This window comes from Pantherophis guttatus, chromosome 4 (genome assembly GCF_059756535.1).
Source record: "Pantherophis guttatus breed Tessera chromosome 4, ASM5975653v1, whole genome shotgun sequence".
Taxonomy (NCBI): domain Eukaryota; kingdom Metazoa; phylum Chordata; class Lepidosauria; order Squamata; family Colubridae; genus Pantherophis; species Pantherophis guttatus.
In genome coordinates, this window is record NC_142066.1 from 101,609,298 (window position 1) to 101,636,472 (window position 27,175).

Consider the following 27,175-nt stretch of genomic DNA (forward strand, 5'->3'; position numbering starts at 1 on the left):
TAATATCTGCTTTTTTGGTTATTATAAATGATTCCTTTTTTCACATCCTGTGAACAGTTGGGCACATATACCTGGACAGTGGGATTCAAATAATTTAACAACCGGTTCTCTGCCCTAATGACTGGCTGGGTAGGCGTGGCCAGGTGGTCATGTGATTGGGTGGGCTTGGCCAACTCAATGTCACTCATCACACCCAGCCCCACCTCCCGGCCCCTCGCCTCAAAGACAGAGGTGGGAGTCAGCCAGTTTGGACCAGATCAGACTAATTCCACCACTGGCTGGCCCCCACCCCTGCCCGTTTTTTGGCCCATTTTGAAGTCCACATGTCTTAAAGTTGCCAAGATTGGATACTCCTGAACTAGATGTTCTGATAGATCAGTGTTTTTCAAATTTGGCAACTTTTAAGATGTGTAGACTTCAACTACCAGAATGATGTCTGGGCAATCCTGGAAGTCCACACATTTTAGGATTGCAAGTTTGAAAAACCCTGTCAAAAATGGGTAAATTAAGATCCTTTTTAGGGATCTGTGTTTTGGTCTCCTTTAAAAAAACCACCATATTGTTTTTTTAATAATAATATTACAGATTATCGTGAGCAGCATATCTATAAAGGAAGACTTGAATAGAAACATACTTTATGCATAAAAATATAGAAAGGCATCTAAGGATCACTAATCTCCCCACCTTCATGGACTTTAATTTATGAGAAGTTTGCAATGATCTCAACAGAAGTTTTACTTAGCTCTGCTTTGCTTGAATATGCAATATCTATGCTCTGTCATTGAGCTGTGATCATTCTGGCCCTAAAAATAGACACAAAGTTCTCCCAATCACAAAACTGTCCTCCTCTGTCTTTATTTATATTATGGAATAGTCAGATAGTGAAGAAAAGCTGAGCAGGAGAGATGCATGGACATATGTCGTGCTGAGGATTTTGCAGGGTCGTGCTGAGGATTTTGTTCAGTATCTGCACGATAAAATCACTCAGATTCGGGAAGGCTTAGTCTCCGACTGGGTAGGTACAGACGGGATGATGGGTCCCGGTCTTGAGACTGTCATTTGGGAGGAGTTCGACCCTGTTGCTCCCGAGGACGTGGACAGGATACTCAGGTGGCTGAATGCAACCACATGTTTATTGGACCCGAGTCCCTCCTGGTTGGTGCTAGCCTCCCGGGAGGTTACGCGAGGCTCGCCCCAGGGGATTATCAATGCTTCCTTGAGTGAGGGTGTCTTGCCATCTGCCTTGAAAGAGGCGGTGGTGAGGCCCCTCCTCAAGAAGCCTGCTCTGGATCGGCTGTTTTGGCTAACTATCGTCCGGTCTCCAACCTTCCCTTCTTGGCGAAGGTTGTTGAGAGTGTGGTGGCGTGACAGCTTCCTGGGTACCTAGATGAAGCTGTCTATCTAGATCCGCTCCAGTCCGGCTTCAGGCCTGGGCACAGCACAAAAACAGCATTGGTTGCGTTGGTGAATGATCTCTGGAGGGTTCGGGATAGGGGTTGCTCCTCTATCCTGGTCCTGTTAGATCTCTCAGCAGCTTTTGATACCATCGACCATGGTATCCTGCTGCGCCGGTTGGAGGGGTTGGGAGTGGGGGGCACCGTCCTGCGGTGGTTCTCCTCCTATCTCTCCGACCAGTCGCAGTCGGTGTTGGCAGGGGGGCAGAGGTCGACCCCGAGGTGCCTTGTTTGTGGGGTCGGTCAGGGGTCAGTCCTCTCGCCCCTTCTGTTCAACATTTATGTGAAGCCGCTGGGTGAGATCATCCGTGGCTTTGGGGTGGAGTTCCATCAGTATGCTGATGACACTCAGCTGTACATCTCCATCCCAGGCCATCCCAACGATGCCCTTGAAGTGATGTCCTGGTGCCTAGAGGCTGTGCGGATCTGGATGGGGAGTAATGGCTTCAACTCAACCCTTCCAAGACCAAGTGGCTGTGGCTTCCGGCATCCCGATATAGCCAGCTGGTGCCATCGCTGGCTATCGGGGGCGAGTTATTGGCCCCCATGGATAGGGCTCGCAACTTGGGCGTCCTCCTGGATGCATGGCTGTCTTTAGAAGAGCATATGATGGCCATGGCCAGGGGGGCTTTTTATCAGGTCCGCCTGATTCGCCAGTTGCGTCCCTTTCTAGATCAGGACTCCTTACACACAGTCACTCAGGCACTCGTCACTTTCCGCCTGGACTACTGCAATGCTCTCTACATGGGGCTCCCCTTGAGGAGCACCCGGAGGCTCCAACTGGTGCAGAATGCGGCTGCCCGGGGAATTATGGGAGCGAGGGGGCGCTCCCATGTGACATCTCTCCTGCGTGAGCTGCATTGGCTTCCAGTTGTCTTCCGGGTGCGCTTCAAGGTGTTGGTTACCATCTTTAAAGCGCTATATGGCATAGGACCTGGGTATTTGCAGGACTGCCTTCTGCCGCCGATAGCCTCCCACCGGCCAGTATGCGCCCTCAGAGAGGGACTCCTCAGGGTGCCGTCAGCCAGGCAATGTCGGCTGGCGACCCCCAGGGGGAGGCCTTCTCTGTGGCAGCTCCCGCCCTCTGGAACGATTTGCCTCTGGAGATACGAAGGATATCGGATCTCCAGGTCTTTTTTGAAAACTTTTCTTTTCCATCAAGCAGGGCTGGCTGAACCCCCTCCCCCTTTTTTAGTCTTTTTTAGTTTTAAATTGTCATTGGGTTTTAATTGAATTGTTTTAAATTGGGCCAGTTATGTAATTCTTTTAATAATTTTAAATTTTGTATTGGCATGTGTTTTAGTTCTGGCTGTTCACTGCCCTGAATCCACTAGGAGAAGGGCGGTATACAAATTGAAATAAATAAATAAATAAATAAATAAATAAATAAATAAATAAATAAATAAATAATTATTGATCTGATTTATCCTAAAACTGTTATCACTTGAAAAAAGGGACTTTTACACTGATAGCTAAGATTTCTTCCCTACCCCAACCCATTACTTTTGGGGGGGGTCTCTTGGTTTTCCTCCCTCCTTTCCTTGATTTCTTTTCAAAGAGTCAGCTTGTTGTCCAACTAAATGTGCTAGAGACAGAGGTGTGTTTTAAAGCACAACCTGTTTTGCAAAGAGATGAACTGAGGAAAAGGTCCAAGTGGGTGGAAGGATTTTTGACTCTCTTTCAAGCTTATTTTCTCAGAATTGGTTCTAAAACTGGAGGTAAAGTTTATTAGTACAGAAATTGTAATTGGAGCAAAGTAGGAAGCAGGGGACTTTAGAAAGACAACATTATGGCAATTCAAGTTTTTGATGAAATTTTCTTGTTTTCCTTATTTTCATACCTTGGCTTTAAATCAACTCAAAGACATTACATTTTTTCAACATAATCTATATATGCAGCATGGGAACTTATATCAATTTTTTTCACTAAGTTTTGCTATAGTCCAGGTGTTACTGTGCTTAGTAGTGTGATTTTATACTATTTCATATGGTTGTGTAATAATCCAATTTCAGAAGAGGGAATATGCTTTGGGGTGAAGGCTCACTTTGTCTTTGCCAGCAAATGTTTAAAAGATTTGTGCAGCGGGGCAGATAAAAGCACAATGGATGTGAGGTATTGAGAAGTCTGAAGTGTGTTCCCACACAAGCTACAAATTCCTCTTCTCCTTTCAAATCCAGATTATTGTACAGCTTCAAGAGAGGTAATTGAAGATTTGAAATCTTCATTTCTTTGCCTGTTTTTTGGCCGTTTTCCAGGCTGTTTTGAGGCCATTTTGGCGGGTGTTTTTTGGGCCATTTTGGGGGGCATTTTTGGCCATTTTCAGGCCAGTTTTCAGGCCGTTTTCTGAGCTGTTTTCTGGGCATTTTCAGGTCATTTCCCAGGCCGTTTTTGATTCAAAAATTCAGCCTGAAAATGGCTGAGAAACAGCCAGAAAAATGGCTGAAAATGGCCCCGAAAATGGCCCAAAAAAGCCTGAATATGGCCAAAAAAGACCCCAAAAATGGCTGAAATGGCCCAGAAAACTGCCTGGAAAATGGCCCAGAAAACTGCCTGGAAAATGGCCAAAAACCAGCCCAAAAAGGGCTGAAAAAGAGGCCATTTTTGGGCATTTTTTGGGGCATTTTTGGCTATTTTTCAGGCCTTTTTTGGGCCATTTTAGATTGAAAAATGGCCTGAAAAATGGCCCCAAAAATGGTCGGGGCCAGGGCCAGGGCCAGGGCCAGGGCCAGGGCCAGTCAGTGGTGGAATTAGCTGGTTCACCAAACTGGCCAGAATTTTAACAACCGGTTTGTCCGAACTGGTCCGGACCGGCTGAATCCCACCACTGATATACTAAATGTAAAGAAAGCAGAATAATTCAGATAGCTACACTTTCCCATTCATAATCTGGAATAAGAATTTCCAGTCTTTTTTTTTGCTGTGCTTGATATAGCAATGGAGTATAATTGTGACTTTAAAAGGGGTAAATGTATAGAAAATTGCCTAGAAACACATATAACTGAGGATGCGTGCATCCAAAATTCATATCATGGTGGATATATGTTTAAAAAGAACCATAACAAATGGAGTGAATGCACTTAAATCTACCCATGTTTTCCTGAAACTAATACCTACTCAGAAAACAAGCACTAGCCTGATTTTTTGGGGTGTGCCTAATATAAGCCATATTAATAAGCACAGGGGGATGGGCGTGGCCAGCACAAGAGGAAGTGAGCACGTGGGGCCCGATGGTGTCCAGCAACAGCTGCAGCCTGCTGGCCCCTGGGCACAGCATAAATATCTGTAAGTTCGAGCATGGAGGCAGAGGTGGGGGGAAGAGACAGGCAATCTGGACATGCTACATGGCTGCCTGACTCATGGGAGATTTGCAGAAGATTTGCATGTTGGCACCAGCAGCAGGCAGAGGCAGAGGCAGAAGCAGAGGCATGGGGGATGGGGGAGGCAGGTGGTCTCGACGTGCCCATGAGTGCCTACTAGGCATGGCTGCAGGCAAGCCAAGAGATGGTGGGACAGAGTGGGCAGCATGTTGGGATTGCCACTGCCTCTGCCTGGCTAGACTGCGCACTTTTTACCCAGAGGGAGATGAAGCTTCGTCTGCTTGCAAACGGGACACTTTGAAACAGAGCTGATCACTCCACTTCGAACCATTCCTTTGCAAGCACTCAAAGCTTTGAGTTTCCATCATTTCTCTGTCCAGGTGAAAAGTGGTCACCTATGGGGTGCTTGGGAATGGAGCAAATCCCTTCCCAAGCACCCCATAGGTGACCAAACACTTTTTTCTCCAGACAGAGAAACGATAGAGACTTAAAGCTTCATGTGCTTGCAAAGGGATGGTTTGAAACAGAGTGATTAGTGTTTGGGTAGTTACTTCCAGTTCTGCCCTCTCTGTCCCACTGTCTGCTTGCCTACAGCCTCAACCAAGGCCAAGCTCTTGGCATGTCCTGGCCTCCACCTGACCCGCCAGGAGGGTGAAGAGCCCCCACGAGGCTAGCAGCAGCATGGGCATCCGCTTGGTGGCTAGCACAGTGCCCATGATGAGCGAGAAGTGTTCCAGCAGCAGCTGGGCTAGCAGGCAGGGCAGGTAGAAGCCAAGGCATGCTGAGAGCTTCACCCGTTGCAGCCACGGGCAAGCAGACAGTGGGACAGACAGGGCAGGATCAGTGGTAGCATCACCTTTCATGATTGCTACCTCCTGAACTTAAAAAAAAAAAGACCTCTCCCCAAAATAAGCCTGAGTGCTTATTTTCAAACTCAAAAAAAAATAACACCAGATCTTATTTTTGAGGAAACAAGGTATATGATATGACATAACTTGGATGCAGACTGGATAACCGCAGTTGTTGAATCCTTCTAATATGGTAGAAATTGTGTTGAAATTGTAACATCTTTTTGCTAGATAGTTAGCATAAGAACAAGATCTTTTGCAATGCTATTCGTCAGAAAATCCTTTTTTAGAATTTGTTACCATTTTTTATTATTAAAGAATCACTTCATCTCTTGTCTTTAAATGTGAAACAATTTCTTCTTTCAACTTTTTAATTGAATATTTCTATTTTCCTAAAATATTTTCTAGGTAAGGTTATTTTTAGATTAAGCAAGGAAGGGCAGATGAGAACTTGCAGCCCTGAATTCCAACAAAGAAAACTTTTGAAATAATAATGTAAATTATCTGTTTGAGCTAAAGTATTACATTTGATTTGCTGATTACCTTGTATTCTAAATTCTTCAGATTTTTGTCCAAGTGCTATTATATTATCATCCAAGCCATCTGAGAAAAGAAGTAATACCTAAAAAATATAAGGACAATGAAATTAAAATAGGGACATACACCAAGGGAACAAAAACAAGAACTGTATAGTATAACACAGATTCATTCATCAAATAATATGATGAATGAATTGGAGAAATGTAGATGCACTTAGATAAACCATCATTGACAAAGATTACAAGAAGACACATTTCTTCTGTTGAAAATTATTTAAAGAAAAAGCATAATAAAAGAAGAAATACTGTAATTATCAAACCAATGCACAGACTGAATATATATAAAGCCATTTATAATCTTAGAGAGGTATATCATTTGAAATAGCAGTAAGCAGACTTTGAATTAATTAAAAATGGAGATCAAATGTGAGCAAAATCTTTAATTAAAGGACTGTTCAAGAAAATTGATTGACATATAATATTTTCAGCCAAAGGGTATTTCTTGAATTTTTAACATTGATGGTACGAATATATATATATATTCTCATGAATGAAGGCAAACATACGTGTCCCAGAATAATGTTGCAAATCAACTCCGGATCGGTCACCAGGACTAGAGATTAGGTTAGACTAGATCTGTAGTCCTGGTAACCGACCCAGATTCAATCTTGCAATATATATTCTTTTAACTCTTCATTATTTCACATTAGTAAAGTTTGCAGAAAACAACATCAACACCATTTCATTCATCCTGTAAAACATAGATAAACTGAAATTATTAAATGTTACATAAATGTTCCAATTTTCTCAAAATGTTTTAATGCAAATGACTAGCTCAAGGATCATTCCAAACACAAAATTTAATATATCATATATCTAAATGATTATAATTCCTCTACTTTGATTCATGCAATGCAATTTTAAGGAAGTACAAAATTATTAATTAAATTATTAATAAAATTATTAATTATATATAAATTGGTATAATTAAACTTAAATTATACCAATTTAAATAATAAGTTGGTATCTGATATAATGCAGTATTTTAATAAAAACTATTAAGATGAAAATAAATTACCGTGTTTCGATTTTCTATGTCAGTCACATTTTTCATTAAATTCCAAATAGCATCTAAGAAGTTGATGTTGAGATGAGATGGTCTGTTAACAATAACGTTTCTGAGTTCTGTTACTATATTGGTGTCATCAACATGATGAAATTTTGCCCAGAAAGGTTTATCTGTATTTTCTACTGAAATAGTCACACTGAATTGTACTTTTTTACCCTTAGAGCAACTTGTGCTGCTTAAAGATGTTAGGGCTTTTATAATACCAGGAAGATGACTCTCCAAATGTTGTTGCTTACTGAATAAATTGTTTCCTGGCTTCTGAGATGATATATCAAATCCAATAATAATATCTACAAAACATGCTGTTTAGATGAATACAAAGACAAAATATCAGAAAATTAAAAGAAAAAACAAAATTGCAGTTAAATTCAAGCAAATTCTGACAATATTTAACACTGTAATAGAATTGATTGCTTCTCATTTCTTGAGGGTTATTTAGATAAGCATCTGTGGACAGGTTGTATATAGCCAGCTACATGTAAATTTAAACATACTATGACTTAAAAGATTTTGGCCATAGTTATATTGAAACAGTATAAAAAGGTAAACCAAATGAGATGCTTTGAACTGAGCTACAGTACACATGTAACATAAACATTTGACCCTCCCACCCTCCTTTCCTTAGACTATAGATATAAAATTAATATTAGGTTATATTGGTATAAATTGCAAGTCACCCCTATGATCACATAATTTCCTAAACCATTGCTTGTTTTAATGATTTATTAATAAACCACATTTGCCCATGGTCCACACAACATAGAAAGATACAAATCATAGTTTAATACTGGGGCTAACTAATTTAAGCTAAAATAAACTCCATTAGCATGTAATGTGAATCCAACCATAGATGATATCTACATAAATGTCTACATTATTTATATTTAGTCTATTTTTACAGAACAAATATATAGTTTTCTGTGTTCACTGAAATTTTTTTCCTCTTTGGGAAGGGAGCATTCATACAAAATTTTGCATCTGCAATTTGGAGTATGCCTTGCCAAGAAAAGCTACTCAAAAATGTTGCTTTGTTTTCTCTTAGAATACTGAAGTACAGAACTTGCATGCAACTCATAAGCACTCTATATATGTTATAGTTAAACACACTCAGCTGATAATTATATGTTAATCATACAAGTATATTTTAAACAGTAGATTTCTAGAACTTGGTCAAAAACAGATCTAAAGAAATAATTAGAAAGAATTATTTAAACTTTATAATCTGACCCACAAAGTTTCTTATATTTGATATCAGAGGAATGAAGTCTTTTCTGAAATATTTAAGGAAGTACTTAACTGATAGAAGGGAAGATTTCTAGCTCAGGATTGAACTGTGGGGTTCTTGGTGCTCTTTGAGCTTGGTTGTTTTCTTGCAGATATTTCATTACCAAACTGAGTAACATTATCAATGCTAATGATGTTATTGAGTTTAGTAATGAAATATCTGCAAGAAAAAACCAAGCTCAGAGGTTCCAAGCACACACACTCAACTTTTACCTAAATATTTTTAATAGATTTTTGTCCTTATTTATATTTCACAACTAATTTCTCAATAGTTTGTGAATTTTACTTCAGTTTAATGCTGGCATTATTATTTTTACTGTCACGAGTGTTTTCAGGATTGCTGTAGCTACTTGATCAGTCACAAACAGTATGGATCCAATCAAGCCATCTCCTGTTTGCAATTAACTGCAAGCCTTCCCCATCCTAGTTAATTGCAGGTTAACTCCCCATATAAGCACGGACCTTTCTGCTTGCTATTTGGGCCTAGACGCTGTTTAGGCCTAGATGCAGAGCCACTGCTGAAGCACCTGGATGCAGAGCCCAGAGCAGAGCTGCAGAAGGGAGGAGAACTCAGCTAAGGAGTCCTGATGGCTGCAGCAGAGATAGCAGCAGAAAAGGAGCCGAAAAGCTGTGTAAAGATACTCCCACAGAGCTAGCTGCAACTGTGAGTTGAGATAGCTGGGAGCCTTTTGAAGTCTCCAATTTCGGCTTGCCTTTTGCTGAGTTGAAGCACGCAAGCCAACATCTGAACTGTTGCTGCTGGATAGTTTCCCTCCCAGGAGCTTCAAGCCACGTTTGCTGATTGAATTGTTTTTCACAGGTGACTTTTAGCTGTGAAGCCTATGTTGCTGCCCTTCTACCACCTCGATGATGTATCGACACCGAAGCTGCTTAATGTCATGTTAGTTTTTTCTTATGGACTGTTTCGGTATTGTGGAGAGGAATTTAGGGAGATGGCTTGGCTTCATTTAACCAAGATAAGACTTTGTTATTAATGTGCCTTTTTAAAGATATAGTGTTTTTTAAACATTTTGAAGTAAAATATATTTTTATACAAGACTCCTCTGCTAGTTTTATTTCAGTCCTAGTGTGTTTGCTTGTGAGCTGGTTCACGGTTCGGGGACAACCCTCAACCTCTCAACCCCATCCTGGCAATTGGTAGCAGAGAATGTGGCGATACGCTAGACTGAAATGTCTGCAATTGAATTAATGCAGGAAAAACAGATGTTGACTAGGGTTGCAGTGAAAAGCATGGAGTCACAAAGTGGACTGTCTGGGGCTCAGGCCAAAACTGTTTTGGCTGAAAAACCCCAAACTCTAATTGACCAAGAGTGTAGTGGAGCTGCAGATTTTAGAGCAGAAGCCTTATTTTTAGAAATGCCTAAGGCAGTGAGTAAACCACCATCACCTAAAGAAGTAGAGACTAGAAGAACACCACTTCAGGCCTCGAAAACAAACTTAGGGGTGGATGATGAACTCAGGAAGGCAATCCTTCAAGCTTTAGGTTTGCCAGTAACAAGTGAGAACCCAATTGCTGATTTTAGCGAATCATTGAAGAATCCAACTGTGATGACAGCTAAAGGAAAGAAGATCGAAGTCCTGGAAAACACTGGACCAGTAAGAGACTTCCAATCCTTTTCTAAAACCCCTATTTCAGACTATAAGTGGAGAATGGGGGAATAACAGACTGCCTGATTTGAATGTCCCTGCTTCTTCGTTAGACCAGCACGGCCAAGTTGATACAGCGCCACCTGCTGTCGAAACCATTATAGATCAGGCCATAAAAATTCTAGCTCCCTTGATGTCAATGACTCCAGCTAAAAACTCAAGAGACTCTTATGTTGAGTGTAAGGTTGCAAATGCAATAGAAACAGTAGCAACCATTCTAGGTGATGGTTCGCAGGCGCCATCAGCTCAATGAATAGTAGCTGCACGTACCAACGCCCCCCTGATGTCCGCGATCAATTCAGCGCACGCCACAAGTGGGACATATCCATCTGTGACAACACTGACATCCAGGGCAATTCCAGAGGCTGCCTCAACTGGAGATAGGAACCTAGGAGCGCGTCCGAAACTTCCTAGAGATGAGCACCAGAGAGGACCCTCGAACTCTTGTAATCAAACCAGAACAAGCTTTGCATCCGCACAACGTGAGGTTTTAATCCCTCCCATTGGGGAGGAACAATTGTCAGAATGCCGGATGGAAGACACTGTTCTGTGTGCTTCCATTCCAATGCCTTATTGCCCGTTCCAGGACGGACCACACCCTGAACAGCAATCAATGTCTGTTTCTATGTTTAACAATGTACAGGTTCTTCCTCCTAATTTTAAATGTTTAAGTGTGGGTGGAGGAGATTTTAAGGAATGGGTTAAGAGTATTCAAGTCATCCTAATGAAAGAGAATGTTTTATCGTTGTTGTTAAAACCCCCACCTAGACCATGGTCCTTGGAAGTTGATCTTTTACATCATAAGGCCTTTTGTATCCTGTTGATGTCCATTGATCCTGCTTTATATCCCAGTATACCTTATAACCTGACTGTTACGGAAGTCTGGGTAAAACTGCATAAGTTATTTTATTTTAAGAGCTCCCATGCCACAAACAGAATTTACAGGGAGTTTTATTCTGCAAGATTGAAGGCGGGAGTAGATATTAATGAACACTTATGTGAGTTAAACAGGTTAAGGGAGGAGTTGATGTTGAGGGGGGAAACGGTGTCTGAACAAACTCTCATTACCGTTATAATCAATTTCCTTGATTCTAGCTGGGATAATTTTATATCACAATTGGATAATGTCAATTACAACAATTTATCTCTAGAAGTGCTATCTGGTAAATTAATAGCAGAAGATAACTTGCAAAAATGTAGGGCATCTTTCCACAAGAAAGAAAAACCCTTAAGAAGGCCCGATAGTTTAGATAGAGCATATACTATCGGAGAATGCTTCAACTGTGGTTCAAAAGAACATTACAGAAGGGATTGCCCACAAAATGTGAATGCCAGGGCATGTCCAAGGACACCTTCTGGTAGTAAGTGCAAAAAGAGGTCATTCCCTTCAGGCAGAAAATCAAGTGGAGATGTTCCTAACCAGAGAAGGGGTAAATGGCCAAATAGAGGCAACAAAAGGAACGATCTTAGGTTTAATGATGGTTCTGTAGGCATAGTAGAAACCACTGAGTCGGAACTTACAAGGGAACAGCATGAGCAACTGTGGTTAATGGATAGTGGGGCTAGTAACCATGTTGTGAGTGACCGAAGGTTGTTTGTTAACATGAGAAGGCATAAATCCATAGTCAAAGTTGCAAACGGTAAAAAGGTGAATGTTGTTGGCATTGGAGATGTTTATATTCCTGGGATAGGAGAAATTAGTGAAGCATTGTATGTACCTGAGATAGACCATAATTTGCTAAGCTTAATGACGTTATGTGAGAATCCCAGAATAGAGATTCTGTTTTCAGAAGGAGCAGCTGTAATTACAAATAACAAACGTGTGATTGGGGAAGTGTTGAAGATAGGTGGTTTGCCTTACTATTCCCCCAATGCGAATACTGAGGCATTTAGTGCTAGCAATTATACTATCTCAGCTGGTAGTAATAATGGATCCCAGCTAGAATTGGGTAGTGAGTATCAAGACTTTCAACAGAGGGAGTCTTGTAATAATGATTGTAAAGTTAATATTAAAGATAAAAAGTTTGTAAGTTTTAATTTAAAGTCAAATAATAAGGAACCTGAGAATGCCAATACAGTTTCTATAGGTGAACCGTTGCACAATGAATGTGCTCATCTGATGCATCGCAGGTTAGGTCATGTGAGTTTTCCTATAGTGAAAAAGGTAACTGAACACTCAAGGGGAACCAAGATCAATGATTGTAACACGTTTCTAGATTGTTCAATTTGCAGGAGTGCGAAACTGAAAGTGAAATCTGCGCCCAAGAGCTCTGAGAGGTACTTCGAACACGCGTTCCAGCTTGTCCATATGGATTTGGTAGGTCCATTCGCACCTTCCATTGGCAAGAGATGGTACTTCCTTACCATAGTTGACGACCACAGTAGATTTGGGTTCGTCTTTCCCTTAACGTCTAAAAAGGAAACATTGGCTAAGTTCAAAGAGTTCTGTAGCTTAGTCGAGAACCAGCATAAAATCAGGGTTAAGAAGATCTTAACTGACAGAGGGACTGAATTTAATTCAAGTCAGTTTTCTAGCTGGTTGAGGAGTAAGGGCATAATCCATTTATGCACCATACCTTACTCCGCATTTCAGAATGGCATCGTAGAATGACGCAATGATGTACTACAGACAATGATGCAGTGCGCCCTAGAGAATGCCGAACTAAACTTTGCGTACTGGGTAGAAGCGGTCAGATACGCAAATTACACCTTAAAACGAGTGTGGTCTAGCGTGGTGCAGAAGACCCCATACGAGGTGCTATACGGTCATAAGCCTAGTTTGGCACACCTCCACGTTTTCGGGGTGATGGCTGATGTTCATGTCCCAAAGGAGCTCAGGAGGAAAGGAGATCGAATCTCAGTTAAGCTGAGATTCGTCAGTTATGAGCAGGGCTCCAAGGCATTTAGGTTTGTGTACCCGAATGGGAAGCTGGTTATATTGAGGTCTGCTACCTTTCACGAAGGGGCTAATTGGAGTAAGATCCATGCCAATGAGATTCTCACTCAGAACCCTTCCCGTAGTTTTGATAAACAGACGGAGGATATATCAGAGAACCTACCTGACGATAGGGATACATCTAGTTCTGGGAAGCATACATCCCATGTACCCTTAAAAGGGATATTAAAGCATAAGATGGGGGTGGCCGTGAAGGATAGGCACCCAGCTTCAGAGACGCACTACGAAGATCATGAGGAAGATGACTCATCAGATGATTCTGATACGAATGATGCGCCTAGCGACAGACCAGTTAGATCTACCAGAGGCAACAAACCTAGGAGGTATGATGATTTCATTACCTCAGTCAATCAGGTTTCGGCCACACCTCGGAAATATGAGGATGTGCTGGCCTTACCTAATCATGAACAACTAAAATATCGATGGCTATGTAAAATGTACTGACCATTGATGTGCATATGTATTCAATGATGTATGTATGTTTGTTATCAAATCAAATAGCCACAGAGAAGGGGATTATCACGAGTGTTTTCAGGATTGCTGTAGCTACTTGATCAGTCACAAACAGTATGGATCCAATCAAGCCATCTCCTGTTTGCAATTAACTGCAAGCCTTCCCCGCCCTAGTTAATTGCAGGTTAACTCCCCATATAAGCACGGACCTTTCTGCTTGCTATTTGGGCCTAGACGCTGTTTAGGCCTAGATGCAGAGCCACTGCTGAAGTACCTGGATGCAGAGCCCAGAGCAGAGCTGCAGAAGGGAGGAGAACTCAGCTAAGGAGTCCTGACGGCTGCAGCAGAGATAGCAGCAGAAAAGGAGCCGAAAAGCTGTGTAAAGATACTCCCACGGAGCTAGCTGCAACTGTGAGTAGAGATAGCTGGGAGCCTTTTGAAGTCTCCAATTTCGGCTTGCCTTTTGCTGAGTTGAAGCACGCAAGCCAACATCTGAACTGTTGCTGCTGGACAGTTTCCCTCCCAGGAGCTTCAAGCCACGTTTGCTGATTGAATTGTTTTTCACAGGTGACTTTTAGCTGTGAAGCCTATGTTGCTGCCCTTCTACCACCTCGATGATGTATCGACACCGAAGCTGCTTAATGTCATGTTAGTTTTTTCTTATGGACTGTTTCGGTATTGTGGAGAGGAATTTAGGGAGATGGCTTGGCTTCATTTAACCAAGATAAGACTTTGTTATTAATGTGCCTTTTTAAAGATATAGTGTTTTTTAAACATTTTGAAGTAAAATATATTTTTATACAAGACTCCTCTGCTAGTTTTATTTCAGTCCTAGTGTGTTTGCTCGTGAGCTGGTTCACGGTTCGGGGACAACCCTCAACCCCATCCTGACGTTTACTTTAGTAAGATGGTTTTAAAATTTATCCCTATCTATTAGCTTTCTCAAAAGCATTCTCAAATCACATGCCAGAACCAAACAATGGAATATAATTAGCTTGACTGTAATAGGAGAAATGATTAGAATATAAATAATATATTCATTAAAACACTGAAAAAATGCACAGATGATCTTATCTACTTAGTTACATTAGGCATTAAAAATGTTTATGGATGCTTAATGAAATTTTTACTTCTCCTTAACAAGATCTTTTTGCCTTATTCACTCTTTCACTCTACAGCCTGGAATGTTTTGAAAAGAAAATTAGAAAAGGACAAGGTCCTTTTTGCAACAGAGATTTAATCAAATAGATTCTGGATTTTGTCCAACAAACCAAATAACAAAAGAGATGCTATTTGACAAAAAACAAATACTAGCAACAAAAATCTGTTATTATGCAAGCAACCAAGCATTTGTTTTAACTGAAAGGAACTTACTTGCTTCAGTAGTCTCTTTACAAATTTCCTTATTTACATGATTTACAAGAGTTTTTAGATCACTGTAATGGTCAACTTTATATTTTCTGCTTGGGGAGTTGGTAATCTGCAGAAGCTTTGAATCAGTCACATTTCCTACTGCAACTGCATGGATTTCCACACCTTCATCTCTCAGATCTTTTGCTGCTTGAGGAAACTCATCATCTGATCTTCCATCAGTGAATATGAGCAATTTTTGGTTAATACTTCGAGCTACTCTTTGTTTGCTGGTTTTGAAAAAGGTTTTTACTTCTCTGAGAGCACGTCCAATTAATGTGGAATCCCCTGTGATCAGTGACATATTAGTGATTTTACTATACAGTTCTGGTAGATTTTGATAAGCTCCCAGCTGGAATACTTCTTGAAGCGTATTACTGAATTGGGCCATGCCAACTAGAATATTGTCTTTATTTATAATTGACTTAAGCAAGTTGATCACAAAATCCTTCACACCCTTCAGTTCTTTGTCAGGGATACTTCTGGAATCAGTTAGGATAACAAGTTCTGCTTCAATATCACATTCTGTAAAAGTAATCCAATAAAAAAACATGATATACTGTTTTAGAATTGCACCAAAAGAGCAATAAGAACTACATAGGACAGGTTAGAGAGAATATGAATTCCAATTTGCACAAGTCTGTTATTTAAAAAAAGAGGCCAGCCAGTAGATCACCTTAAGAATTTGTAAGCCTGCAGAATTTTGCTCATGCTGTGGCAGCTCTTATTTGCTTTTATCTATCTAGCATATATCAAGTTTTATTTACTTGAAACTAAGTACGTAGCTCATCTATCTGAATTAGGACTACATTTTTCATTGCCAAAGATACATTTCCCCCCTTTTTTGAGAAGAAGGAAAAAATTGCAAGCTTCCTGTTGTCCTGATTTTCAAGTAAGTAAAATATAGATGAGATCAACATGTTGCATAGTAAAATAAGGGAATAGAATAAAGCAGATGTCAAACTGTTATATGTCTTTGACAATTATGGAAACATTTGAATTGCCTTTATCTCAATAACCTTTAAGTTTAAGGCCCCATTTGTCTGCTATCAGACATTTATTTTATGGATAAATATAGAAATCTAATGCACTCTACACACGGCTGCCATTGAACATGACATGGAAGTTACAATTTGTCCAGAATGTAGGGACACATGGAGTGTTTGGTGTTCCTAGACTCACCTATAAGCTTCAATGGCTCCCATTTTTCTTCTGGGTACAAGTCAAAGTGCTAGTTATTACCTTCAAAGCCCTGCATGGAATGGTTATCTGCAGGACTTCCTCTCTCTGCCCAGTCCACCAGAGTGGATAGGATCCCTTCCCTTAAATATTGGCATCTTGTGGGAACTTGGAAGCGTGCCTTTTCTAGGTATGCAGACCCTCCCCCATGGGACACCCTACCCCCGAGATCCAACAGGCACTAACCCTCTATCTTTTCAGAGAGCACTTAAATCCTGGCTCTTTCCCTAGGCAATGGGATAGGGTGAGGCCAGGCTAGAACGAGAATGTGGGTGCATTAGAGAAGTAAGGCTACAGTGCCAGGTTTTTCTGTTTTTATTTTTATTGTGTTGGTTTACATACTGTTTATATACTTTTATACTGTTTTATTGGTTGCAAGCCACTCATAGTTGTTTTAAGATGGGCAGCTATATAAATGAGTTAAATTAAATAAATCAATAAATACATTTTAGATATGAATAAATTGGATTTGAATAGGTATGAAGGGAATATGTACGTAACTGAAGTGTGATTGAATGGACAAAAAGTATATATGGAATATGCATGATATTATATTGTAATATACACGAAAGAAAAAGTGCTAGAAAAATATGTACCAGTCAGATCGCACCAAGTCTAATGTTTTTAAATTGTATATTTAATAAAATTAATTCCAAAATAAATAAATAAATACATTTTTGTAGCAATATCAGATACAGATATAAAGAATTAATGCATGATGCCAGTACTTAACCTTTTGTCACAACATATGTATTGTATGTAGTGGGCATTGGGCCAGATCCATTTGTTCAGTAGTAGGATTTGGGACATCTTGCATCAAAGGACTCTAACATTAATGAAATTAAAAATAGCAAGATCACCTAGCTGGCTTTGTGCCTGAGACAAGACCAAAATTCATAGTCTGGTGCCTTAAACACTATATCAAACTGGTTCCCTTAACCAATATCTTGCAATATCTTTTTACTCCATATTGTATGTATACATCTTGAGTGGTTCATAATAATAATAAAGGTGAGATATAAGCAAACAAATGAATACAGTACAACTATTAGATAGTTATTCATTTACTTTTGGGGAAAAAGCATCACATATAGTAGGAAAAAAATAGGTAATAAGTTACCTGGTCTTGAATCAATGCACAATTGATTTGACAGGTTCGTGGTTATGCTTTCTAGTCCCTCAAATGATGGCATGTAGAACCAGTAGTCTTTTGATCCAGCCATGATTTCAAGTTCCTCACGATTTGCATCTTTTATTCCAATGGCATAAATAATAGTTCCTTTCTTTCTGAGTTCATTTGAAGTGCTATCCAGTATTGCCTTATCATGAGATTCTCCATCAGTTATGACCATAAGAACTTGAGGGACACCTTGGTGTATGCGACTGCCATTCTCTTTAGTTAAAAGACCTTTTGAGAGTTGAAGAGCCTTTGCTGTGTATGTATCTCCTTTTAAAAGTGTGTTGTCCTGAATAAATTTAATGATATCTGATCTTTTATTATAAGTATTCAGTTTGAACATAATTTCTGGATTATTGGAATACTTTACTGCTCCAAATTGAACATGATCTTTACCTACATCAGATTTATTTACAATGCCAATTATGAAGTTATTCATGAGAGTGTAGTTAGTTTCCCCAATACTGCTAGAACTATCAATTACAAAAACCAGATCTAAACGGTTTATCCTTTTGCACTCTGGAAAGCAAACAAGAAAAGATAAAGGCATCATTTATGAAAAATTCATATTGCCATATATCTTTACTCCTACATTCATATTCCTTTACAAACAAAAAGTGTATGGATTTTCATTAATGCTATATTTATGATAAATAGGTTACTTTGTTGATGGCTAATGTTTCATTTATTTGAAAAAGAATTTAATTGTTTTATAATTAAAGTTAATAGTTCTACATGCATTTTTACTGAAATGGTTAAGAGAAATATCTGAAATTTTCTCACTGGGGATTTGATTTGGATTTGGTTTATGGGGATTTGATTTGAAATAGCTTTGAAAAAGTTATTTCTTTATGATTGGAATGAATGTCTACAACCTGTAGCAATATTTTTATCATATTTTCTTCAATTCTATTTTTTTTTTTTAGAAAATCAGCATCCAGACTAGAGATACTGGGGATACTAGGGATAACAATAGAAAATTCTGTTCTATTGTTATGTATTATCAATCAATTTTTTTGATACATTTTAAAAATTAAATGTTAAATTAACTGAGTTTCCATTTTCTATTATTTTATTATAAAAATGGCATGAACATTTGTATCACAAGATCACTGCAAAGAAGAGTTTTCAACTGTGAACAGTGTTTGCTATGAGCATAAAGAACATTACTAAGTTTAAGTAATAGGAGTGCTTGTACCACCAGCTACATTGTACCCTAATCCAGCTCCTTTGCCCCATTTTTGCTTTTTCTTAAGAAGAAGACAAGGCTAACTGATCTTCCCTGCCATATTAAAAAAACATACAGATTTGCTCCCTGAAATATTAAGCAGGATTTGTTTTAATCCATTTTTAAACTATAATTTTCCAAAAAGTTAAAAGAACTCAGTAGTGTTCATTTTAAATTGTTTAATATATTATGGCCTTTTTTGAATTCGGCAAATACTGTAATCTCCTAAACATTCTTAATAGAAGTTTTGGCTCCATATCTGGCTGAATCTGTTCTTCTAATTATTGATTCACAATCTAATCCAAAGAGAAGGTAAATAAAAGTTGTCTTTACCTGTTCACTTAGGGACTGCAATACTGCATGATAATTGTCAAATGGTGGATAAACTGTCTAATATGGAGAGGGAATGGCTTGTGAAAGTGATTGGAGAAAGCAGTATAAAACCAGGGATGCTCAAGTACCTTTGACCAGTTATGCTATTTCACCTCTCATTCTGTTATTGCATATTTTATTCTACCATTAGAGCAGCTGCTCACATCAAATATAAGAAGATGGTCTCTGGAGAGACTTTTATATGCCACTGATTTGTAATAACAGTGACCTGTCAATCAAATATTTATTATCGTCAAAGACCATCATAAGGAAAGTGGAGTACAATCAATTAAAAAGCATAGAAAACACATCAGTCGTATTTGTGTATGTATGTATGTATGTATGAAAACAAAAGTCTAAAAGCGGATTTAAAAAAGAAGAATAGGAGAATTAGATGGATGTAAGAAACAAAGATTAGCATATGGCAAATTAAATCATTAATTAAATTAATGAACTAGATGATCATTAAAACTAGTTTATGGCACGAATTGTCATCCATCAGATTTTAAGCACTACTTTGCAATCCTGGGCAATATTATAGATATATGAAAGTAGCAGGAAGATGTAGACTTGTCCTATCCACTCTTGGTATTTATGCAATAATGGGGAAATGAGGCTAGTATGGTGACCTGCTGCAAAAGTCTCCATTGTGGAATTCTCTCCCTGATAATTTTCAAATGGCCTCCCTCCTCCCCTTTTTAAACTTTTCAGCTTAATCTGCTTGCCTATGCCAATGGCTGGATCCAGTGGTGGGATTCAATTTTTTTAACAACCAGTTCTGTGGGTGTGGCTTAGTTGGGGGTGTGGCTTGGTGGTCATGTGGCTGGGCAGGCATGGCTATGTGCATAGGGACTACTCAGAGGGCTGAAAAAAGTCATTTCTGACTGATCCTGGCACTTTTGACCGGTCCTCGCACTTACGACTATCCTCACATTTATGTCCATTGCGGCATTCTTAACAACCATGTCAGTCATTTCACCACTACTTCTCTTCACCACGGTGACAAGATAGGGTGCAAAACATAAAATGTGAGGACAGTTGTAAGTTCAAGGACTAATCAAAAGTATGAGGACCGGTCAAAAATAACTTTTTCAGTCCTCTGAGTAGTCCATATGCACATAGGGACTACCCAGAGCGCTGAAAAAAGTGATTTCTGACAAGTCCTCACACTTTTGACCCGTCATCATTTATGCCATCATTTATCTTCTAGTCCAGAGATCTCCAACCTTGGCAACTTTAAGCCTGGCAGACTTCAACTCCCAGAATTCCCCAGCCAGCTATGCTGAAGTCCACAAGTTTTAAAGCTGCCAAGTTTGAAGACCTCTGAGCTAGGGCTTTGGGGCCAGCCTTTTGGGGAGGGAGTCCCATTTGGAGAGACCCCCTGACTCTCAGGAAGCATCAGGCTCAGGCAGAGAAAGTTGGCAAGATTGGCAATATTTATAGGAATATTGTATGGTAGTTGGGAATTCTTTCTCCTGGCCACGCCTTCTATTTTGATGATTTTGCCTTAATGGACGTTTGTGCTATTATCAGGTGAAAGCTAATGTTCTAAACTCTATATGTATTATGTTACTCTCTGCAATCCTATCTATATTGCTATATTTTTCTTTTGTATTTTTTTAATAATTTTCAATAAAAATTAAAAAAAAAGTTGCCAAGGTTGGAGATCTCTGGACTAGAAGACCTCCGAAGGTCCCTTCCAACTCTGTAATTCTGGTATTGGCAAGCAAGCACAATTAAGCTACTTAAATCCTCCAGAGCCTTAGAAGATGGTAAAGCAAAGCCCCCCACCGCCCCCCCCAGCTTTCCGCCCAAAGCCTTTTCCTCTCTTCCTAAGGCTGAATCTCCCCTAGTTTTGGAGGAACTTTAGTCGCAACACTCAGAGTGCGATCTAGAGTGGGATCTACATTGATGTGGCGCAACTTCAGGATTGCCCCCTCTTTCTGCGCCAAGGCAGCAGCTCACGATTGGGGGGGGGGGGGGGCTGAGCCAGCCTAACCTGGTTCAAATCAACGGCCCAAGCGCGAGTTCTGGCTTCTCGCAGATCGGCGGGCCTGGCTGGCTCTCTCCGCAGATTTGCTGCCTCGCTTCGATCAATCAATCCAGCCCCACTTTCTCCCTGCCTCCATGGTGGAGCCAACTCTGACATCGCTTCAGCAACCCTCAGCATTGCCCCTTACCAGGCAAGGGAATGCCATCGCGCCCTGAGAGAGCCGCAGCGAAACCCAAGGATCGCCCAGATTGTTGCTGCCGGAGGGATTCAGTTTGCCCACTCCTCCCACCACCTTAGTAACAGCATTCCTGCCTTAAAGGGGAAGACGGCGTGGAAAGGCGGGGGGGGGGGGGGAAACCAACTGCCACCGATGCAAAAGGGGCCAACTCGGAAGCGGCCGCTTTCAATTGGTCAGAGCCAGTAGGAAATTAATTCCCTCTCAGTTTCTGGAATAGGAAGGAAGGAAGGAAAGGGAGACATTTCTCGGGAAATAGCCGGTGAAAGTTCTTGGACTTAAGTTGAAACATTTAAGAATGTCAGCTAAAAGCCTGATCGCTGAAATGAGTTTATGACAGAGCTGTGCCCGTAAGAGAGTAAATCAGAAGAGGGGCTGCTTATTATATATAAAACAGAGGTCTTCAAACTTGGCAGCTTTAAGACTTGTGGACTTCAACTCCCAGAATTCTCCAGAATTCCCCAGAATGGGCTAGGCGGGAGTTGAAGTCCACAGGTTGTAAAAGAGCCACAATTGGCCAGCCCTGGGCTAGGGTAGGCTTATGCCGCGCAGGTGGGAGGCGGGGCAGGGAGAGGGGCGGGCGAGCCAGCAATTTAACAAATGGTTCGGTGTGCTGCGAGGCCAATAAATTACAAAAAAAACCCCACCGAACCGTTTGTTAAATTATTGGCTTGCCCGCCCCTCGCCCCGCCCCACCCTGCCCCCACTATTTATTGGCAAGGGGCGGGGCGAGCCAGCAATTTAACAAACGGTTCAGTCGAACCGTCTAGAACCGGCAGAATCCCACCACTGGCTGGATCTGTTAATTCTGTTTCCTTATTAATATTTATAAATGATTTGTGATTCTAAATATGTGGAGTATTATATTATTATTTCTTTCTAATTGTTTAAAGTTAAATGTAAAATGATTAATAATTATTTCTAATTACTATGGTTATTAATTTTTAAATTATTTTTAATTGAATAATTTTAAATTATGATTTAGGGTTTTTTAAACAATAAATATACAGGTGAGAGGGTGAAGAAATATATATTAAAATTGTACCATCCAGATAAAAATTGGTATTTCTAAAGGACTGAATATATGAATAATTAAATATTCAAGAATATATTGAAATTTTAAAACAATTGACATATTGATATTTAAATCCAATAAATAATAATATGAAAAACCATGCTAGGATATGAGAATCAATATGAATCAATAAAATAATGTTCCACTTATATACTCAATGGAGAGAGAAAAATAAGAGTAGTTAGTGTCAGGATTTGGTTACAAATTAGACATAACCAAATTATTTGCTTTCAGCCTAGCAAAGTACTAGTATTTGATCAGCCCAACTTTGTGGTAAGCGAGCACACATATTGGTTTGCCCCTGGGAATTGGCAGAAACTGTGTATCCACAGTGGTCAGAGTTGTTGTCACTGATTTTTCTTGTAACCCAGAAGTGCAGCTGGCATGCCAGCTTTGGATTCTTGAAACTTCTGCAATAGCTTTCATGAATAGCAATAGCAGTTAGACTTATATACCGCTTCACATTATTTTACAGCCTCTCTAAGCAGTTTGCCCCTAACAATCTGGGTCATTTTACCGACCTTGGAAGGATGGAAGCTAAATCAACCTTGAGCTGGTGAGAATTGAACTGCCAAATTGCTGGCAGTCTGCAGTCTGCAGTAGTAGCCTGCAGTACTGCAGTCTAACCTCTGCACCACCGTGGCTCTACCCAAAGTCCTTCCCTTTGGGTAATCATTGCCACATCCCCACTTAATCTTAAAAAAATCAATCTAACCAAATGCCTCCATTTGTTAACATCAAAGTTAAGTAAATCCTGAAATTTACAAGGGGAAGGACACAACAGAGGCAAATAGAAAACTGATTCAAATTATGCATGGGAGGAAAACATCTTCCTACATCCTTGACTTCAGCAAGGATACACAACTTCAGAATATATAGATGCTGCAATATCAAAAAAATGAGGGTGAACAAAAAATAAACATGATTTAATATGTTGATTTAATGTGAATTAAAATCACATTAAGTTAAAGAAACATTATTAATATAGTTACTTCATAAGTATTTCATTGTTTATCTCTTTTCTTACATCAGAAATTTCAAATTGCTAGAAATATGCAGAGGGGTTCAATAAATTTTATGAAAGAATGGAATATTTTAGCAATTGGTCAAAATAGAGCCCTAAATTCATTTATCTTCGGAAGTGGACCAGAAGTGGATCTAATATTTTCCTCAAGTGTAGAGTCTGTTTTTTTCCTCCAGATCAACAAGTGTTGATCCATTCTGTTGTGATAGGAATTGATCTACTGGCTTGTTTCCGAACCTGATGTTTACAGAGTGAATGGTCAAAGGCACCTAGCTGGGGTTTGTTTGTTTGTTTTTACCTAAAATGGGACTAGAAGTTTCCTGGTTTCTGGTCTTATGCATTAACCACTAAATCAAACTGGCTTCCCTTTTTAAGGACATATTCTTATTCCAAAACACTTTTTTAAAAAAAGTATTTTGATCTTTTGACAGTAACCACAGGAATTCATCATTTTAAGGTAGCATTTTTACAAAATCTGGCAAATATACCTACAACATTTTGTAAATGTCATAAATAAAGCAAATCTCATACTAAATTCTCTGCTTTTTACAGTATCATTATGGTATCATTTTAGTTTTCTTCAGAAATTTATAAGGCCCATGTTATTTTTATTCATCCAACCAACCAAGTAGTCACTCACTTTTGCCCAAGAACAAAAGGCTGAATACTAACCATTATATGGACTGCATATGCGAAACACGATGTCGTTCTCTATATACTTCAGAACATCATAATCTTTCAAGTAAAACATCTTTTTAGGTGCTCCACTGATCTCTACTAGTTGTGTAACATTGGCACCGGTAATCCCGATAGAATAGATAATGACACCTTCTTTTCTTAGAGCACTGGCTGGTTCTCTTACATCATCGTGTGCTTCCCCATCTGTGAGGAGGATAAGAATTTTGTTGACAGAAGGCCGTGCTCCTTTTGCTGGTTTGAAATAATCAGAAACAAATTGCAGAGCTTTTCCAGTATAAGTGTTCTGTTGCATTTGAGCCATGTTCCCAATAGCATTAATAATGTAATCTTTTGATGAGTTGAGTTGGAACTCTTCTTTATTGGTGCTACTGAACTGAACAACACCAAATTGCACTTCATCTTGACCAACACTGCACTTATCTATCAATTCTTGCATGAACTTCTTCATCTTCTCAAAATCCTGATGACTTATACTTCCAGAGCTGTCCACTAAGAACATGACATCAGCTTTCATTTTTTCACAGGCTACATGGGGAAAAGAATAATTATTTGGGTTAAACCACTAAATTTCTATGAATCTAGCAGAAAAGAAAAGCAAGTTTCAAAAACATTGCTTCTTATTTACTCCTAACCAAATAAGTTCTGAAATCCACATCAAGAGCTTTGTTTACATGAAAATCTGCCTTTTTAATAACACCTAATATACCCAAATATGGAATGAAATGCATTTCTTAGCAGTATGTTTGAAGCATATTTCATTATATTTTCAGTATCAGTTAAAATACTTTAGATAACTTTAGGCCTTTTCATTCTTATATTTCTACAGCTATCTTGTAATATGATTCAATCATGTCAGGAATGCCTGTTTTAGCATTGATGCTATTGTATATAGACATAGATGTGATCTCTTGAATTATCTTCCTGGCAAAGACAATCATCCCAGTTTCTTGCAATGCTGCAGAAATGATTTGCATTGCCTTCGTCTGAGAAATATTTACAACAGCAAATTAGTTAATCAAAGTGGAATGCAGGACAATGCCACCCTCAGTCATCCCAAAAGGTCAGCTCAAACCTTTTCAAAAATTTGTAATGTAAACATAATGTTTATGTTATAAACATAACATAAAACAACAAAAAAAAAAAATCAAAGATTTTCTATCTGGGTTTATAACACTAAATTAAATATGAGCTGTCAGACTATAAATTACAATGGAACTAATTTCTCCTCAGTACTTAAGTTCCCTTTGCAATCAGTCATTGAAAGTTCAAAATCCTGAAGTCAACAAAAGTTCATCCAGCTAACAGAGTAAAAAACAGAGTATTTTATTGCTATTATAGTTTATTTTTTCTATATGATCTTCCTATTTCAGAGTTCAACTGGGGAAAGGGAAAATAGCAGTGTATTTGGAGGGGAAGAAAGCCTTTAACTTCAGAAACTAACAAGTCTGGACCCCTGCAGTTCAAGTGCTTAACAGAAAATATCTCTATACTATCTATAGAGTTAATGGTCATTTACAACATAGAGTAAGCCATTATGTAGGGCATATAGGCAGAAGACTAGCAGAGTGCATTCATGAACATCAACTAGCAGTCAAAAAACACGATGAAAATTCCTTCATTTCACAACACATGAACAGACTCAACCATATAGTTTCAACAACACAGGAAAAACTATGAAATAGTTTACACTCACTAGTACTGATGATGTTACCTAATCATGTAATCAAATGTCTGTAATGAAACATTCATGTTTAGAAGGCACCAAGGACTCCATAACATAACATAACATAACATAACAGAACAGAACAGAACAGAACAGAACAGAACAGAACACATTTCATTTAAAGGACTAGTGCTTTAAAGGCTTCTTACCTTTTTCAAAGCATATGTCTCGAACAATTTCATTTTTTATATTTTTCAAGGAGTCAAACTGTTCCACATAGTAAACCTTTGATTTTGAATCTGCAATCTCATTTAACTGTGTGATATTAGCAGGTTTCACACCAATAGCATAAATATTGACAGCTGACTTTCTTAGCATTTTAGAAGGTTCCAGCACATTATCATGTGCTTCTCCATCTGTCAGTACAATGAGATAAGAAGGGACTTCGCCATCTCGCTGTTTTTTTGCCTTTTCAAATAATGGCTGCATAGACTGTATAGCAGCTCCAGTATACGTATCTACTCCCATTTGGATTATATTATTAATGGCTTTTTCTACATGGCTGATTTTCGTATACTTATCAAGTTCAAATTCTGTTTGATAAAGAGTTCCAAACTGAACAACTCCAAATCGAACATGATCAGGTCCTATGGTAAATAGCTTAATCACTTCCTTTAGGAATGTCTTCATCTTAATAAAATTGGAGGGACTGATGCTTGATGAACCATCAACGAGAAAGTAAATATCAGCCTTTTCTGTTTCCATACATCCTGAACGAACAAACAAATTTTAGACAGATCAGAGGCAGGTAAATAACTTATTCTCCTCCACAATCACTAATTGAAATCCTGCATTGAGGAAGGAATTGAGTCTCTGCAAAAGAGTTTTCCTCAGTCTCAAAATTTTGTAGATAGTCCAGAAGGATATCATACTCAATGACATTAAAAGCTGCTGAGAAGTCTAATAGGATCAGGTTTCTTCCTCTCAAATCACTTGATCAAATACATTGCAGACCCCTGAAGGAGTCAGGAAAGGCATGAGTCAACCGTAAGTGATGGAGTCACATTCACTGCATTGGAATTTGCAGGTCAGAAGGAATGCCAGAAAAAGCAGTTAAGTGATATCTCTGAAGGATATGGGCATTATTGTTAAGATTTCAGGTAGAACTTCTGACTTGGGATCTCATACTACTGGCATTATTTATTCATTTATTATTGCTTTTGAATTTCATTGCAATCCAAAAATATTTTTGATTATATACAATTTAATAATGCACAATAAAAAGTTAAAAGCAATACTGAAAATAATTTAAATGAAAATATCTTCCATCGAGATAATCAATAGCAGATAATAAAAATAAAAGATTGGAGTGCTGAGAAAGTGACTGGCCCAAAATCACCCAGTTCAAGATG

The 27,175-nt window shown here is 39.1% G+C and overlaps 1 protein-coding gene across 7 annotated transcripts in view; it reads right to left on the bottom strand.

Annotated features, from left to right (window-relative positions):
* Window positions 1-27,175, bottom strand: part of COL6A6 (collagen type VI alpha 6 chain) — a 148,510-nt gene that overhangs the window by 120,476 nt on the left and 859 nt on the right. For 3 of the 7 annotated variants that reach the window (XM_060683679.2, XM_087892525.1, XM_087892524.1), the window contains exons 2-7: window positions 25,973-26,533; window positions 24,074-24,625; window positions 17,418-17,993; window positions 15,023-15,583; window positions 7,237-7,589; window positions 6,163-6,241 (exon numbers count right to left, since the gene is read on the bottom strand). In XM_060683679.2, the coding sequence (XP_060539662.2) occupies window positions 6,163-6,241; window positions 7,237-7,589; window positions 15,023-15,583; window positions 17,418-17,993; window positions 24,074-24,625; window positions 25,973-26,533 (2,682 nt within the window). Of the gene's footprint in view, window positions 1-6,162; window positions 6,242-7,236; window positions 7,590-15,022; window positions 15,584-17,417; window positions 17,994-21,073; window positions 21,408-24,073; window positions 24,626-25,972; window positions 26,534-27,175 lie in introns of those variants that run through there. The other 4 variants (XM_087892527.1, XM_087892529.1, XM_087892528.1 and 1 more) reach the window with 2 other exon arrangements.